General features: G+C 41.3%; 1 protein-coding gene across 1 annotated transcript in view; it reads right to left on the bottom strand.

The window, feature by feature from the left end:
- Window positions 1–232: 232 nt before the first annotated feature.
- Window positions 233–16246, bottom strand: part of LOC117306347 — a 42177-nt gene continuing 26163 nt past the window's right edge. The window contains exons 13-21 of the mRNA XM_033790950.1: window positions 12144–15504; window positions 10806–11127; window positions 8771–8925; window positions 6429–6516; window positions 5021–5351; window positions 3503–3587; window positions 3244–3324; window positions 775–864; window positions 233–352 (exon numbers count right to left, since the gene is read on the bottom strand). Coding sequence (XP_033646841.1) covers window positions 233–352; window positions 775–864; window positions 3244–3324; window positions 3503–3587; window positions 5021–5351; window positions 6429–6516; window positions 8771–8925; window positions 10806–11127; window positions 12144–15504 — 4633 coding nt within the window. The remainder of the gene's footprint in view (window positions 353–774; window positions 865–3243; window positions 3325–3502; window positions 3588–5020; window positions 5352–6428; window positions 6517–8770; window positions 8926–10805; window positions 11128–12143; window positions 15505–16246) is intronic.

Here is a 16246-nt window from a genome sequence, read left to right as displayed (position 1 = left end):
AATAGTTGAAGCATTCTTAAAAGAGTCATTTAACAAGAGCAGTCGCAGTTAAGCTTTTTCGTTTTTAAAGGAGCAAACAAATATTGGATATTCAGGCAACCACAAATCGCAAGATAAGGCCAATGTACATAGAAGAATAAAGGATAAGGGCACTTCAATACTGCATGGCTTTAAGGAGTTAACTTATAATAGAAGTCTGGGAACCATACGGTGAAGACAATCTGTTGAGACTTCAGCTGGTTGGACGGACAGCTTGGTGTGAGCTTCTGCCTTTGAAATTGAGCCTCTTTGGGTTTGTTTGTTTTCTAACGTGTCTGTTGGTCGTTTTCTTGAAACTTCGGTACGTTATACTCTGTAATGAGAAAGACAATTCCAGGTTTTATGACAGAAAAAAACCCCTGAGATATTGAGAGATATATAACAAGTATTCATAAAAGGGGATTTTTTTAATAGCAATATAGTGTGAGGGATCATCTTTAATGCATGGTAATGACCTTGCTGACCTTGCTTGGACGTTGTTAAAGGACCTTGCCTTCGAGGAGTTAGATTAGATACAAAATACGCAGGGTGTGATATCGGTCATGGTATTTAAGTTTACATCACACTACTGGTTGTTTATGAATTGCCCAATCACAATCGAATATTTTAAGGCCATCTGAAGACATTATTGAGAAGTTCCCTTGCATTGATATTGTGTTAGGTTTTCTTATCCACAAATTCATTTTTTTTTTTATCAGAGTCAAGGACCTCGTATGGAGACATTAAATTACTCACTTGATTATCCAGAAATTCTTTGAGATTATTCATGGAGTAGCGTATACCGCTGCTTTTAAGTGCTGCTTGGAAAGCATCTATGTCCAAGGGCTGCAAGAGAACAAAACATTATTTATATTGTTAATAATAATAACAAATCTTATTTAGCGCATTGCAGAATAACCGTATCAATACACTTTACATTAGTGCTCTGGTCATAGAGCCAATAACATCCCTTTTAATGTTTCTCAGCTCCCTTGGGAGTATACAGCCCTGAGCTACCATGTCACTCCAGTGGCTTTTTCATTCACAATAGCAACCTCTACCCTCGCAGGTACCCATTTATACCCCTGGGTAAAGAGAAGCAATTATAGTAAAGTATCTTGCTCAAGGACACAAGTGTCACGACCGGGATTCAAACCCACACTCCGGTGACTTAGCACCAGAACTTGAATTTGATGCTCTTAACCACTCGGCCATGACACTCTACGAATATTGGTGTTTGAAGCTTTGCATGGTGTGAGGAATAAGATTAACCATAATATAAATAAAAAATAGTAAACTTGCGGATACAGCCATGTGTAATATCTCTTCTGAGGGAGTGTTGGCTCTGAAAAGAGCCGGTGAAGTCTTGATGTTTGGAACAGTATACTCTGCTCGTCTCCATTCCCTGAAGACGAGCAGAGTATGTTGTTCCAAACATTAAGACCACACTGGCTCTTTTCAGAGCCAACACTCCCACAAAAAAGGCTGTATACTCCCCAGGGAGCTGAGATGGTTTAAGGAATGATTTAAGGCCCAGTGACCAGGGGTAATAATGTCGGAAGCGCTTTGAGACACCCCGTGAAAAAGCGCTATATAAAAACCGTGTATTATTATTATTATTAAAAGAGGATGTACCCGCAAGTCTTCTATTTATATTTATAGTTAATCTTATTAATATTGTAGTCAAGCGGATAAGAGCATTGTACTTAAGCTCTGGTGTTTCTGTTCAGCAGAGTGTAGCTTGGAGAGTCCCGACATTTGTGTTCCAGTAAAACACTTAACCAGGATGATTCATCCTTCGGATGGGACGTAAAGCCGTTGGTCCCGTGCATTATGTAAGGCACGTAAAAGAACCCAGTGCACTAATCGTAAAGAGAAAGGGTTGGCCCCGGTGTTCCTGGTCTGATTGGCTGCATGTAAACCATTACATGGTGCTAATAAAAGAAGATCCCATACTTCAATCCGAGCTACTCATACCTTGCAGGAAATAATACTAAGCCCTTTGATAAGCCCCTTAGTTTTTTTTATGAGTGTGATAAAGCGCTACAAAAGAACAGAGTATTGTTTTCTTTTATATTATAAAAGAATCATCACTACACAAATAATAATAATAATGGGTTCTTAGACAGCGCTTTTTCATACCCATAGGGCAAGAAATTTGATAAAGTATACAGTACTTTTAAAGGCAGTGGACACTATTGGTAATTACTCAAAATATTTATCAGCATAAAACCTTACTTGGTAACAAGTAATAGGGAGAGGTTAGTAATAAAAAAACATTGTGAGAAACGGCTCCCTCTGAAGTGACGTAGTTTTTGGAGAAAGAAGTAATTTTCCACGCATTTGATTTCGAGACCTCAGATTTAGAACTTGAGATCTCAAAATCAAGCATCTGAAAGCACACAACTTCGTGAGACAAGGGTGTTTTTTTCCTTTCATAGTTCTCTTGCAACTCCGACGACCAATCAAGCTAAAATTTTCACAGGTTTGTTATTTTATGTACATAATGAGATACACCAAATGAGAAGACTGGATTTTGACAATTACCAATAGTGTCCATTGCCTTTAAAGCCAGTGGACACTTTCGGTAAACAGTACAGTATTGTCCAAGGCCCACACTTTGTGTATCACAACTTATATATAAAATAACAAACCTGTGAAAATTTAGGCTCAATCGGTCATCGGAGTCGGGAGAAAATAACGGGAAAACCCACCCTTGTTTCTGCACGTTTCGCCGTGTCATGACATGTGTTTACAACAAATCCGTAATTCTCGATGTCGGGAATTGATAATTGTTTTAATGTTTTCTCAAAAATTAAAGCATTTCATGGAATAATATTTCAAGTTATTTGTAAGTCTGTGAACTTTCATTTTTTTTCTGTTCCGAAAGTGTATAATGGTTTTAATACACACATCGGTGTTGCAACTTTACCATGTGTTAAACCTATTGAATTATCACAAACTGCAAAATTGTGACAATAATTTGAAATGAGAAAATACCTATCTTATGTGTTTATCTCTTTATGAGTAGTGATAGTTCTCAAAAGAACCGGTGGTTACCGACTCAAAGTTCCGATCAGCATGCTCCGATCGTCTTCAGGAGAACATGACCAGTTCTTTTCAGAACCTGCACTACTCATGAAGAAATATTCACATGATGTTACCGCAAACCTCTCTTACTTTCCATCGTGCAAGGTTTCACATCCTACTTCTACCTAAACGTACCTCGTACAGCAAGATCTTTCCATACCAGCTTGGATTGGTTCTGATGAATACTCTGATAGTTTCTTGAATGTTAGCCGAAGTCTGCAGAAAAAAGGGAAAACGAAAGTCCAGAAAGTGTAAAGAAACAGTTTGACAAACATCTGCTCCTTAGCGTAGACCCGTTATCGTTGACTAGACAGAGTTCGGGCAAACTTAGTCAAACTATGGTCAACGACAGTCCTTGTAAAACTTGCCCAAGGTTGATGTTGGATTGTCTTACCGTCTGGGAAGGTTCCGGGAAGTCGTCCTCATCTTCATCAGTGTCATCTTCACCATCCCAATCGTTATCATTCTGACTTGATCCACTGCAGAAATATAAACCACATTTAAACAATCAAATTGGGGAGGTAGTGCTTTCTGCTCTACCGGCCAGGCTTCGGATTGATGATACCCAAGCCTACATTCGTATGGACTGTAAAGGGGTAACCCTGTTTCAGCCCTAGGAGTAGGTGGCAACGGCCTCTGGAAAAAAATAATTGTAGCCCACACCTTGAAGTGGCCTTCAGGCCTTGTGTGTCTGGCGACTTGCATAAAAAAAAAAAGAATTCCACACAGTGGGCCAGGGCAACTAGTGCGACTAGTGTCAAAGTCCTGACTATTGATTGCTTAGTCAAGTCGCCCTCATCCTTTTTCAACTACTCGATTATTCATGCCGCCATGACTAATACAAAAGTAGTCGCGACTTCTTCAAAAATAGACGCGACTACCTGTTTAGTGAACCAAAATAGTTTACTTCAGACATCAGTGACGCAATCCTTCAATCTTATCAGTTTGAATTTTACTATCACGCTGCGGCAAACATTGCTACAATGCACCTTAAGAACTAAAAATTAGTCGCGACTGGTGTCAAAGTCATGACTATTTGAGGTGCGACTAGTAAAGTAGCAAATTTCACTAGTCGCCCAGGCGTACATGTACTACACAGTGCATAACAATGAATGTCCTCATCATCATTTAGCGGCCGCAACCGAGATTCCTATCACAACGTCACACCAGAGGTGTTTATCCCTCATCATGTCTGGGTCCTCAATGTCAGACTCTGTATCTCTACCGATCACATCAATGAAGTGGAGAGGTCTGCGTCTCCAATAAAGCACACCAGAGCCCAATTTCATGGCTCTGCTAACTGAAGAATGCTGGGCTCACAATCACCATTCTCCGCTTAAAGCCATTGGACCCTTTCGGTTCAGGAAAAGAAAAAAAAGTTCACAGATTTACAAATAACTTACAGGGTTTACAGAAGGTAGTGGTGAAAGATTTCTCTTGAAATATTATTCCATGAAATGCTTTACTTTTTGAGAAAACAACAAAACAATATCAATTCTCGTTAGCGAGACTAACGGATTTATTTTAAACACATGTCATGACACAGCGAAACGCGCGGAAACAAGGGTGGGTTTTCCCGTTATTTTCTCCCGACTCCGATGACCGATTGAGCCTAAATTTTCACAGGTTTGTTATTTGATATAGAAGTTGTGGTACACGAAGTGTGGGCCTTGGACAATACTGTTTACCAAAAGGATCCAATGGCTTTAAACGATAAGCGCCGGATGTCTGCGCTAGCTGTTTAAGCACAGAATGCCTAGTAACGTGGAGTACACATGGACACAAGCCAAAACTCCCTGCTAACCTGAGAAATACTCTTGACGTAAGCACAGAGCTCCCTGCTTCCGTACATGTAGGTGGCAATTCTTTGCTAGGGAAACAATACCAGATGTTGCAAAATACAAAGACTCACCTATATTCGTTTTCCTCTGTAAATGGATCATCTTCCTCCGTCTCGGACTCAGGATTCCTCACAGCGTCCTCCGCATCTTGACCTTTCCTCTTGGCCGGCGCTTTCTTGCCTCTCTGCTGAGCAGCCTTGTTGGGAGGAGCAGCCTTGGTGGGAGGGGCAGTCTTGATGGGAGGGGCAGGCTTGATGGGAGGGGCAGTCTTGGTGGTGGGAGGAGCAGCCTTCTTTGATGTAGGCTTCTGAGATGTTGTTGACGTCAGTATGGTGGAAGCGGATGGCAGCTTAAAGGTGATGGGACCCGACTTATCCGAGTCTGAATCATCATCTTCTAACACTGGTAGGAAAGTGAAATGTGCAAAGATCAAGAGGATATTCTATTATATAATTAATATAGTTGAACATTTCTAGTGCGCTATGTCTGTCAATGATGACACTCCTGGTGCAAAAAAAACAAGAGCTCTGCTAATACACAATGACACAAGACAACCAGAAGTTTGAAGGCTATTGTTTCCGAAATAGATATGTTTGGAGATGAATTAATGCCAATTTTTGTTGATGGCCAAAAAAAAATACCAAGAACAGGATTTGAAAATGTGACCTTGGGCGCTCTACCAACTGATCTATCTAAAAACCTTCTGATCGCAAATACTGCATACAAATATTTTCTGCTAGGCAAAAAATAAGCAGAATACCAGCCACCAATCATTAGTACATGTGGATTTGTATTTTTCGCTGGTAACCTTTTTCTGGTGAGCTATGCTATGTTACTTTCTGTGCTTAAGCAACTCTTTGAAATTGGGCCCAGGGTGGGTATCGATTTCATACACTTGCTTAAGCAGAAAATAGTGCTTTAACATTTTCTGCTCAGTAAAAGAAAGTTAGTGTACCATTCACAGATATATTTCATGTCACATTCTGGTATCCTACTTAATAGCTAATACTTGCACTTACAAAGCACCTCTATGAAATTTGACCTTAAAAGTAGGAGAGGTTCTTTGTAGAGATCTAGACGTCTACTCCAAACCAGGGGTGAGAGTCATTACTAACGAAAAAGTCTGAAACTTGGATACAAATTCAAAGGTATGTTGAAATGATGGCATTTCGACCGTTTGGTAACCCCTGGGGTTATAGATTCCAAGGAGATATTGGAAAGAGTATCCAAAGCACCAGAGTAGGAGACCAATGAGCAGGATTTCTATATTTTAGGCAACAAATATTGTCTGATTTTCTTCACCAGGCCCGACATAAAAAGTCTGAATTTAGCCAAAAGTCTGAACAATCTCATCCCTGCAAATCAGTCACATTACAGCCATGTGCAAGAAGAAATTGTTAGCAGAGAGGGCCAACATTGATGTAATGAGATTTATTTCTACGGATAAGTGGTGTAGTAACTTGACTTAAGGGAACCTACCTTGATGTGTGTGGTTGTACATCTCTTTCAGTTTCAGACGAGCTTTCTTCTTCGGTAGAGGCTTCACCCCGAACCTCTTGAGTTCATTCTGAAGCATCATGGAAAATAATCGACACACGAATGATTACAATTTATCCGGCTTCTGGGGAATTGGTTCTCTCAATATCTTGTACGCCAGGTGTTGTGGGGTGTTATTGGGGTCTCGTGGCCGAGCAGGTAAGAGCATTAAACTCAAGCTCTGGTGTTTCTGATCAGCAGAGTTTGGGTTTGGGTCCCAGTCGTGACACTAGTTTAGATGATCTTCCCGTCAAGGGAACACGGCAAACTCCCACAAGGGGATATAAACACCAAGCTGGCAACAACCAATCTCTCTCATACAAACATTGGTTTAACGTCTATGATTATGAATTGCACAAATCAAGAAATTGTGATTCAGTAACTAGACGACAATATTTATGTCCCTGAGCAAGACACTTGACTATAATGCTCCTCTCCACACCGGGGTAAATGGATACCTGTGGGTGCGGAGATGGTTCTTGTGATTGATTTAGCTTAGTAGCACATAATTATTTGTTGCACAGGCTGTATACTCCCCAGGGAGCTGAGATGGCAGTGGACACTATTGGTAATTGTCAAAGACTAGCCTTTACAGTTAGTGTATCTCAACATATGCATAAAATAACAAACCTGTGAAAATTTGAGCTTAACCGGTCACCGAAGTTGCGAGATAATAATGAAAGAAAAATAACCCTTGTCACACGAAGTTGGGTGCGTTTAGATGGTTGATTTTGAGACCTCAAGTTCTAAATCTGAGGTCTCGAAATCTGAGGTCTCAGAAAATTACTTCTTTCTCGAAAACTATGGCACTCCAGAGGGAGCCGTTTCTCACAATGTTTTATACCATCAACAGCTCCCCATTACTTGTTACCAAGGAAGTTTTTATGCTAATAATTACTTTGAGTAATTACCAATAGTGTCCACTGCCTTTAAGCATGTTACAACACATTTACGCAACTCTCCTGAAAACATTGCTCTGTGATTTTCACGTTATTGACAACTGCTGAAGCAGAGACTTTCTGATGTAGATTTTAAATTATCACCCACGTCTTCATTTCATTCACAGTAAGTAGGGATTCATATCATGACCACTATTTGTAATTACTCAAAATAATTAATAGAATAAAACCTTACTTGGAAACGAGCAATGGAGAGCTGTAAGAAACGGCTCCCTCTGAAGTAACATAGTTTTTGAGAAAGAAGTAATTTTCCACTAAAGTATTTGAATCTGATTTCGAGACCTCAAAATTAGATTTTGAGGTCCCGAAATCAAGCATCTGAAAGCACACAACTTCTTGTGAAAGGGTGTTTTTTCTAGCATTAATATCTCGCAACTTCGACGACCAAATGAGCTCAAATTTTCACACAATTGTTATTTTGTGCATATGTTGAGATACGCCAAGTGAGAATACTGGACTTTGACAATTACCAATAGTGTCCAGTGTCTTTAATGCAAGTGGAAGTGTCGTGGCTGAGTGGTTAAGAGCACCGAATTCAAACTCTGGTGTTTCTGATCAGCAGAGTGTGGGTTTGAATCCCAAGCCGTGACACTTGTGTCCTTAAGCAACACACTTAACCATTGCTTCGTCCTTTGAATGTCGTAAAGCCGTTGGTCCCATGTGTTGTGTGATGCATGTAAAAGAACTCAGTGCACTTATCGGGAGAAAAAGGGGTTCGCCTGGCGCTCCCGGCTGTGGCTGCTGAATGCCCAGCAGTACCTTGTAAACCCTTATACGCTGCTACATAAATCGGTCTCAGAATTCAAAACTTCAATAACCTATCTTTCGGTATAAATAAATATACGAACACTTGCGCTATATAAGACTTTGATATTAATTACTTAGGATTTGAGGCATTGCATGGTGAGGTATCAATATATAATTTGGTTTGTGTATCTACTTGCCAGGTAGAGCTTGTTCTCCTGACAATGACTAGAGCAAGCTAGTCGAAACGTTGAGACCAATTTAAGAACTGACTCCGCAGTAGTACAGTTAATTACAATCCTATAAAGCTAAGTAGTAGTCCCAGCCTATTTTCTATACCATCTGCCCGGGTAATAGTTAATAAGCAGGACAGTTCTGAGAAGTCTCCCGAACACCCAAACAATCTATTTCGCGGTAGTAGAATAAAGAAAGACAGTTCTCTAAGAACAAACTCTACCTGGCAAGTAGATATATACATGGTGTTACCGCAAACCAAATATATATTGATATTAATTATGTCACATATATACAAACAGGATTTGGACTAGATCCCATTGGATAATACACGTGTTTAAGAATCACCTTGAGGAGTGGTGTGTTCATGTCATCGAAGGGTGGCATAGGAGTGATTGGTGCTGGTGGGTAGTACAGCTCATCTATGGTCTCTTTACCCAGCGGTTGCTTCCTACAGACCACTGGCGTCTGAAGGACTGGTTTGCCGACATCGGAAACAGCTTCTTTAACAGAGCGGGGAATGAGAAATGTAAAACAATTTTTTTTTTTAGACCTGGAACCTCCCAGATGTAACAAAGACAGGAGTTTTACACAGGTGTATGACCAGGGCCAAATTTCATGAAGTCTGTAAGCATAAAAACTCGCTAAGTACAAAAATATGTTGCTAAACAGACACTAGTTACAAACCAAAATTTCAGAGCAGGGAATGAGAAATATAAACACCATATTTTTTAGACCTGGAACCTCCCCGATGTTACAAACACGGGAAGTATGTAAGCATAAAAAATTGCTAAGCACAAAAATATGTTGCTAAACAAAAACTGGTTACAAGCCAAAATTTCAGAGCGGAGAATGAGAAATATAAACACCATATTTTTTAGACCTGGAAGCTCCCCGACCTTACAAAGACAGGAGGTTTACACACACTCTGTGTATGACCAGGGCCAAATTTCATAAAGCCTGTAAGCACAAAAATTTGCTTAGCATGAAATTTCTTCCTAAAAAAAAAAACAAGATTACCAACCAAATTTTAATTTGTTGCATATTTTGTGTTACTGGCATTCAGCTGTTGTTTGCAAATCCTGAAAATCATGTGGAAATTTGGTTGTTAATCCTGTTTTATTAAAGAAGAAATGTCATGTTAAGCAAATGTTTGTGCTTACATGGTTTGAGAAACTAGGCCCTGTGCCCAGTTTATCAAAGCATGTAAGCAAAAAGAATTGCTAAGCACAAAATTATGTTGCTAAACAGAAACTGGTTACACGCCAAAATTCAATAAAATTTACATTGTATATTTGTTTTGCGGTAACACCATGTGTGTATCTACTTGCATTGATACACATTGATACCTCACCATGCAATGCCTCAAATCCTGTTAATTACCATTGTTGCAGCTGGTGCCCCACTCATTGTTTTCTTAGCAAAGAAATTTGCTAATCAACTTCATCTGCTTAACAGCTTTGTGAAATTTGGCCCTGCTTAAACAGTTGTATGCTTAGCAGCAATGAGCAGGATACCAGTCACAAATTGGACTTATTATTTTAGCTGGTAACCCTGTTCTGCTTAGCATAATTTTGTTGTGCTTAGCTACTTTTTCTGCTCAAACAACAGCTCTATGAAATTGGTCCCAGAAATACAAAACTGCAGTTTGGGTCTCAATGTGGACTATTGCATTCTCCCTTTGGTGACTGCTAGACTTCCTACAAGAAAACTTGACCCATCAACAGGACTAAAAACTACACCCCCCAAATATACTGCCCTCATTCGATTGTTTACAGCGAGTGTTGAGCTTTGTTTCGTGTGATGTTCAACGGGGGTGCTATTGAACATTTTTGAGAAAAACACTGTTGAACATAACCCTTTTTTTTGCATTTGATATAAAAAATCTGTGCACCAAAGGGCTAAAGCCGAAAACACTTTCGGAACAGAAAAAAAAAAAAAGTTCACAGATTTACAAATAACTTACAGGGTTTACAGAAGGTAAATGGTAAAAGGCTTCTCTTGAAATATTATTCTATGAAATGCTTTACTTTTTGAGAAAACATTAAAACAGTTATCAATTCTCGACCACGAGAATTACGGATTATAGTAAACACATGTCATGACACGGCGAAACGTGTGGAAACAAGGGTGGGTTTTCCCGTTATTTTCTCCCGCCTGATGACCGATTGAGCCGAAATTTTCACAGGTTTGTTATCTTATAATATAAGTACCTCTGAAGAAGGTCCGATTTGGATCGAAAGCTAAGGCCACCTACCCTATTCATTATAATATAAGTTGTGATACACGAAGTGTGGGCCTTTGGACAATACTGTTTACCGAAAGTGTCCAATGGCTTTAACGTAATTAGCTTGGAAGGACGTCAATACGTTCAGTGTCTTACTTTTTGGATGTTGTTCACTGGGACCATGCCCGGTCACTCTGACCCCGCCCCACGCAGCTTCCTCGTCGATGTGCCCCGCCTTCAGCTCCTGCAAGAAACTCTCGCTGCACCCAAACTCTTGGGCCTCATCCCTCAGTAATACAGACTCTGACAAGACGTCTTGAGATGCTGCGCCTCGGTGATGAGATGCACTCCCCGAGGGTCGCAGCGGAGACCTCTCCTCGTCCGAACTCGGGAAGCTTCGGATACTCATGTTGCCGTGGTTACCCCCTGATGAGGAATGCCTGGAGGTTCTTTCATTGTTTGTTATACGTTGTTGTTTCTATAAACAAAACAAAAAAATCAAAAAAAGAATAAAGCCGGTTCATACTTCCTGCAAATGTGATACAAATGTTTACATCACAGCCCTGCTTTCGCTGTTTTGCAGCAGTTGAGCACAGTTGAGTGAATTATTTGTTTCAAATTTGTGACGTCAAAACTGGCTTCAAATTCACATTCGCAGGATGCCTATAAAGGAAGTATGAACTGGGCTTAACTGTAGCAGTAAAGTTGTGGGTACATTCATGTATAAAACTCTTTTTGGAGGAGTGTTGGTCCTGAGAAGACCAGTGTGGTTTAGACGTTTCAAACAGAATACTCCGCTCATCTTCAGAGGAGGGCATGTAACCAACACTTCGCCAACACACAGAGTTTTATACATTGTTTTACTTGGGTTTTAAGGGTTTGGGTACTGTTTGTACGACACAAAACACAGACGTCCACAGATTTACATTAAACTTTATACACAGTTTAAAGATAATGATGGACAAAAACTTCCCTAAAAACATTTCTGTAGTTTTTGAGAAATGAATAAAACAATCCACAAAAAGTAACTGTGTCTCAGTGAATCTTGTTACACACATCCTTATTTAGGGATTCATGTCATGGGACGGCCAAAAACTTCATCTACAAAAGGTATCAAAACCATTTAATTAAAGGCACTGGACACTATTGGTAATTACTAAAAAATAATTGTTAGCATAAACCTCATACTTAACGAGCAATGGAGAGCTGTTGATAGTATAAAACATTGTGAGAAATGGCTCGCTCTAAAGTAACCTAGTTTTTGAATAGGTAATTTCTCACTCTCATAATAAAAAGACTTCAGCTGAAGCCTTGTTATTATGGATCTGAAAGCAAAACGAATAATGCAACAAGGTTGTTTTTCTTTGATTATTCTCTTGCAAATTCAATGTCCACTTGAGTCAAAGTTTTCACAGATTTTCTATTTTATGCATATAGTGGGACACACCAAGTGAGCAAACTGGTCTCTGACAATATTACCAAACATGCACTCACCTTTTTTAGTGGACTGAAACCCCCGCCGCATTGTGGCCTCCTGATCTCCTGCTCCGAACTCTCATCTCTTAGCATCTCTTCTCTTTCTGCGTAGAAGCTGAAATTATCCATATATCCACCTCCGTCATCGCCCAAATATGCAAACTGATAATCGTAATCGTTCTCCGGCGGGGGAGAGTTTGCGCTCGATTGAGATTTGGGGGAAGATTCAATATCTAGCATCTCCTTTTTAGAGGGTGATGATTCCGAGGAAGAGGAAATCTTGTCCGGTCCTATCGGGGAAACTTGTAGATATCCTGCTCCGAAGGAGACGGTGTGCTCTGGTGAAAGTGTCTCCTTGATTTGAATTCTAGGTGTTGAGGAGTCTCTGGATGACTCATCTGACAATAGGATTAAGACCTCATCAGCTTCCATAACGGTAACCGAATCGGGAGACTCTCTTGTAGGAGATTGACCAACACAGAGCTGGCTTGACCAGGGAGGAGCGTCGCCCTCTAGCGAAGAGGCTGTCATGCCGTCTTTAGAGTTCAAGATGTTCTTGTTACTTTCATCTTCAGTTGAGATGAGAACATCTTCATCCTCATCAGAAATGCAAAGGGGACTGACGCAATTTGCTCCGATGAAGGAGGTTGACTGAGAGGTGTGGCTTTTCGGTCGCTTTGGCGGTACCTCAAGATCGTCAGAGTCTTGTAGTTTCCTTTTACATCGCAAGCTAGAGCTTCCATGGTCTGTATTTCCCTCATCTGTAATGGTTTCATCCAAGCTATCCTGCGATCCGCGCAGGCTCGTTGCACTGTGGACTTTTACAAAGGTTGGGGATGGGGGAGGCGAGGGTGAAATAGCCGGTGCTGGAATGGAACAAATGAGTAAAGGAGTATCAGCATCAAAGCAGTCTGGTGTCGATCTTATAGGTGTGACGGAAACATCGGACAAGACTTGCCTCCTTTCATCAAGTCCATGATCTTTGCCGAATGTCACTGAAGTATTTGATATTTGGGATAAGGTTTTTGGCTCTAAACCTTCAAACTCCATGAGGTCATCCTTTGAACCTTCTTTCATGCCTTTTGTGAGAGTTCTTAGATCTGGGCTGGCATCGTTCAGACCTCCTAGCGGTCTGACGTGTCGTCTTGGTGAAATCGCCACCCTAAATGGAGACTTCACACAACCCAGCAGCTTCTCATCTTGCTTCTGATCAGAATCTGTGTCTATCTCCACAGGAGATAATCTTGGCAAGACATGACCCTGCTTGTGAGAAACCCTTTCTTGTTTGAGATCATAAATGGGCGTTGATGAATCCCTGATCTTGCTTGTATCCGCCCTGAAGGCAGCTGGTGTTTCCGTGACAGACAGGAAACCATCCCTTGAAAACGGCTTCACAGTAATTTGATCAGGACATTGTTTAGATTCTGTCCTTCCAGAAGTCAATTCATCATCACTTGTTTTTTCACGCCTTTTGAAGTTGAATTTCCTTGCTCTTACTGGTTTGACGGCATCTTGTTGTTTGAGTGGGGGCTTGTGGTAAACCGACACTGCTGCACTTTTGGATGTCAACGATGGAGGAGTTTGTGGTAAAATCCAGGAATCATCTTTATCTGAATCCTGTGGTGGGTTTCCGCTGCTATCTTCTTTCCTGTCAGTTGCATCTTCATCTTCATCATCATTTCGTGACAGATCAATCACATCGTTGTTGCTCGTCTCATGAGTTCCAATGACTCCATCGTTAGAACTGCGGGAGTCACTAACCAGCCCCTTCTCTTGGCAGAGAGGTTTCTGGCAGAGTGGTTTCCCCGCAGAAACACACTCCGAGGTCTGGGGTTTGTCTGGATTAGGCTGACTCCTGACAACAACAAAGGGCAGGACTGATTTGTCCTCCATACTGGATTGACTAGAAGCCGACGGTGCCATCCCACACGTTCTTTGTTTGGACCTTGAGGGACTAAGGATTCTCTCTACTAGTCTGGTCTCAGGCTTCCATGAACAACTCTCTGAGGTCAGGGGTCTGCCAGGACTTGGCTGGCTCCTGACATCAACAAAGGGGAGGACTGATTCATCGTCCATGCTGGATTGACTAGACGCTGAAAACACGCATGTTCTTGGTTTGGACTTTGACGGACTACTGGTTTTAACTGCTGGCATGGCGTCAGGCTTCCATGGGCCGAGAGTTGAACTCATCAAATCGGAAGCTCCAGTCTTGAACTTTGTTTCCTTGGCTAGTTGGCTTTCCCTTATGAAAGGTTGATTCCTCAAAAATGAATCCTCATCGCAAGGTTGGTTTTTGATCTGTTTCCCATCATTCCTTGGACTCGGACTCCTGCTTCTTTGTCGACTATCATCCGGTGAGGACTGGCTGGTGTCCATTGCTTCTACTTCTTTGTCATCATCCGAATAAAAGATGCTATCCCTAACATCAGCAAGTGTGGCATCTGTATCTTTCCTGAAGCTGCAGTCTTCGCCTAAAGGTTCTCTCCTGCAATTCGCCTGTTCTCCCTGTTTCACAATCTTCTCGCCATGTTCCCCGAACCTACTCTCCCCTCCGCCACATTTTAAGTTCTTCTGACTCTCCAGACAGGAGCTGACTTTTAGAGCGACTTGATTCTCTTTCATTGGGGATACAGTCATATCACTGGAAAGCTTTTCCATGCGTACAAAACAAGGCAATGGCTCTAAGGTGTCTTGACTCTTTCTCCGCTTTGGGGCGATGCAGCTGCTGTTCGGTGATGCAGTAAGATCAATTGAGACTTGATCTAACGAGGTGTTGGACTTCTGATTTTGTGGCGAGCAGCTCCTTTGAAGCTGATCAATAATACTAAGGGACAGTCTCCTGCAGTCTGTGCTGACATTATGAGAGTTGTCCTCCACAGCAATGACGTTCTCATACTCGTCACTACTTCCATCACTCATGGACAGTTCCGTCACGCCTGAAAGGTTTTCAGTTCTTTGGGTATTCTTCTGCCTCTGGGTGCTGAAGAACTCGTAGATCTCCTCCAGCTCCTGCTCATCTGGGGCTTCTTCTTTATCTTCTGTGTCGTTCTCCGTGTCGGTGGCCTGATGAGAAATCCTCCGCCTTGGCTGTGAGGATGCCTTCAACTCCTCAACCTCCTGGTCACTGACGTCGTCATTGTCAAAGCTGTGACTTCTGTCACTGTCCTGGTTGCTATCACTATCCCATAAGCTCTGTATGAGCTCATCCAGGCCTTTCTCAACGAAGGTGTCGCTGTCCTGTCCTGATGTCTTCTCCTGTTGTTCCTCGGGGAACATTTCTTTTGCTTGTGTTGGTTCAACGGACTTTGATGCCAGGGAGGGGTGGACGATATCACTGGATAGAGTAGCGCAATAATCATGCAATGCCGGTAAGGAAAATCTGAAATAGAGAAAAGGATAACAATCATTAATGTAAGCAACAAATTAAAGATGACTAGAATTTGAAACTTTGCATGGTGGAAATACCATAATATAGTAAGGTTGCGGTAACACCATGTAATGGTAATCTCTATATTGAGTTTGGGGTAGTTCTCAAAAAGAACTGTAGGTTTCAACTTTAAGTTTCGATCAGTATTCTCTGATTGTCTTTGGGGAGAAAGCTGATTAAATTAAAGATGGTTCAACTTACAAGTTTACATTAATCAATATAAACCACAAGGGAAACTGACTGGGTAAATTTGTAAATGATTTTTGGGGTTGAACAAAGAATTGACCAGAGTGGGATTCAAACCAATGACCTCCGGATTAACGTGCCGGCGCTCTACCAACTGAGCTATCTAGCCCTATATTGGCAGTGTCCCTATTTTGTCAATATCTTTGTTCGGGGGTGCCAGTCAGAAGCCACACAACCGTTAACTGCCGTGTAGCCAGGGATCACACCCAAATTACGATACAACCTGGGAAGCGGCAGCTAGGAGATCACCTTAAGGGGATGCGACTTTTTGTTTCAGATATCAATATAAACCACAAGAGAAATTGACTGGGTAAATTTGTAAATAGGGAACCGTTGGTTCGAATCCCACTCTAGTCAATTCTTTGTTCAACCCCCCCCCAAAAAAAAGTTTACATTTACAAACTATTTGGGAACTATTCACGAATGATACTTACAATACACACCACAC

This window comes from Asterias rubens, unplaced genomic scaffold, assembly GCF_902459465.1.
Source record: "Asterias rubens unplaced genomic scaffold, eAstRub1.3, whole genome shotgun sequence".
Lineage (NCBI taxonomy): Eukaryota > Metazoa > Echinodermata > Asteroidea > Forcipulatida > Asteriidae > Asterias > Asterias rubens.
Note: the sequence above shows the minus strand (reverse complement) of the source record. Positions and strands in the feature narration are given on the sequence as shown.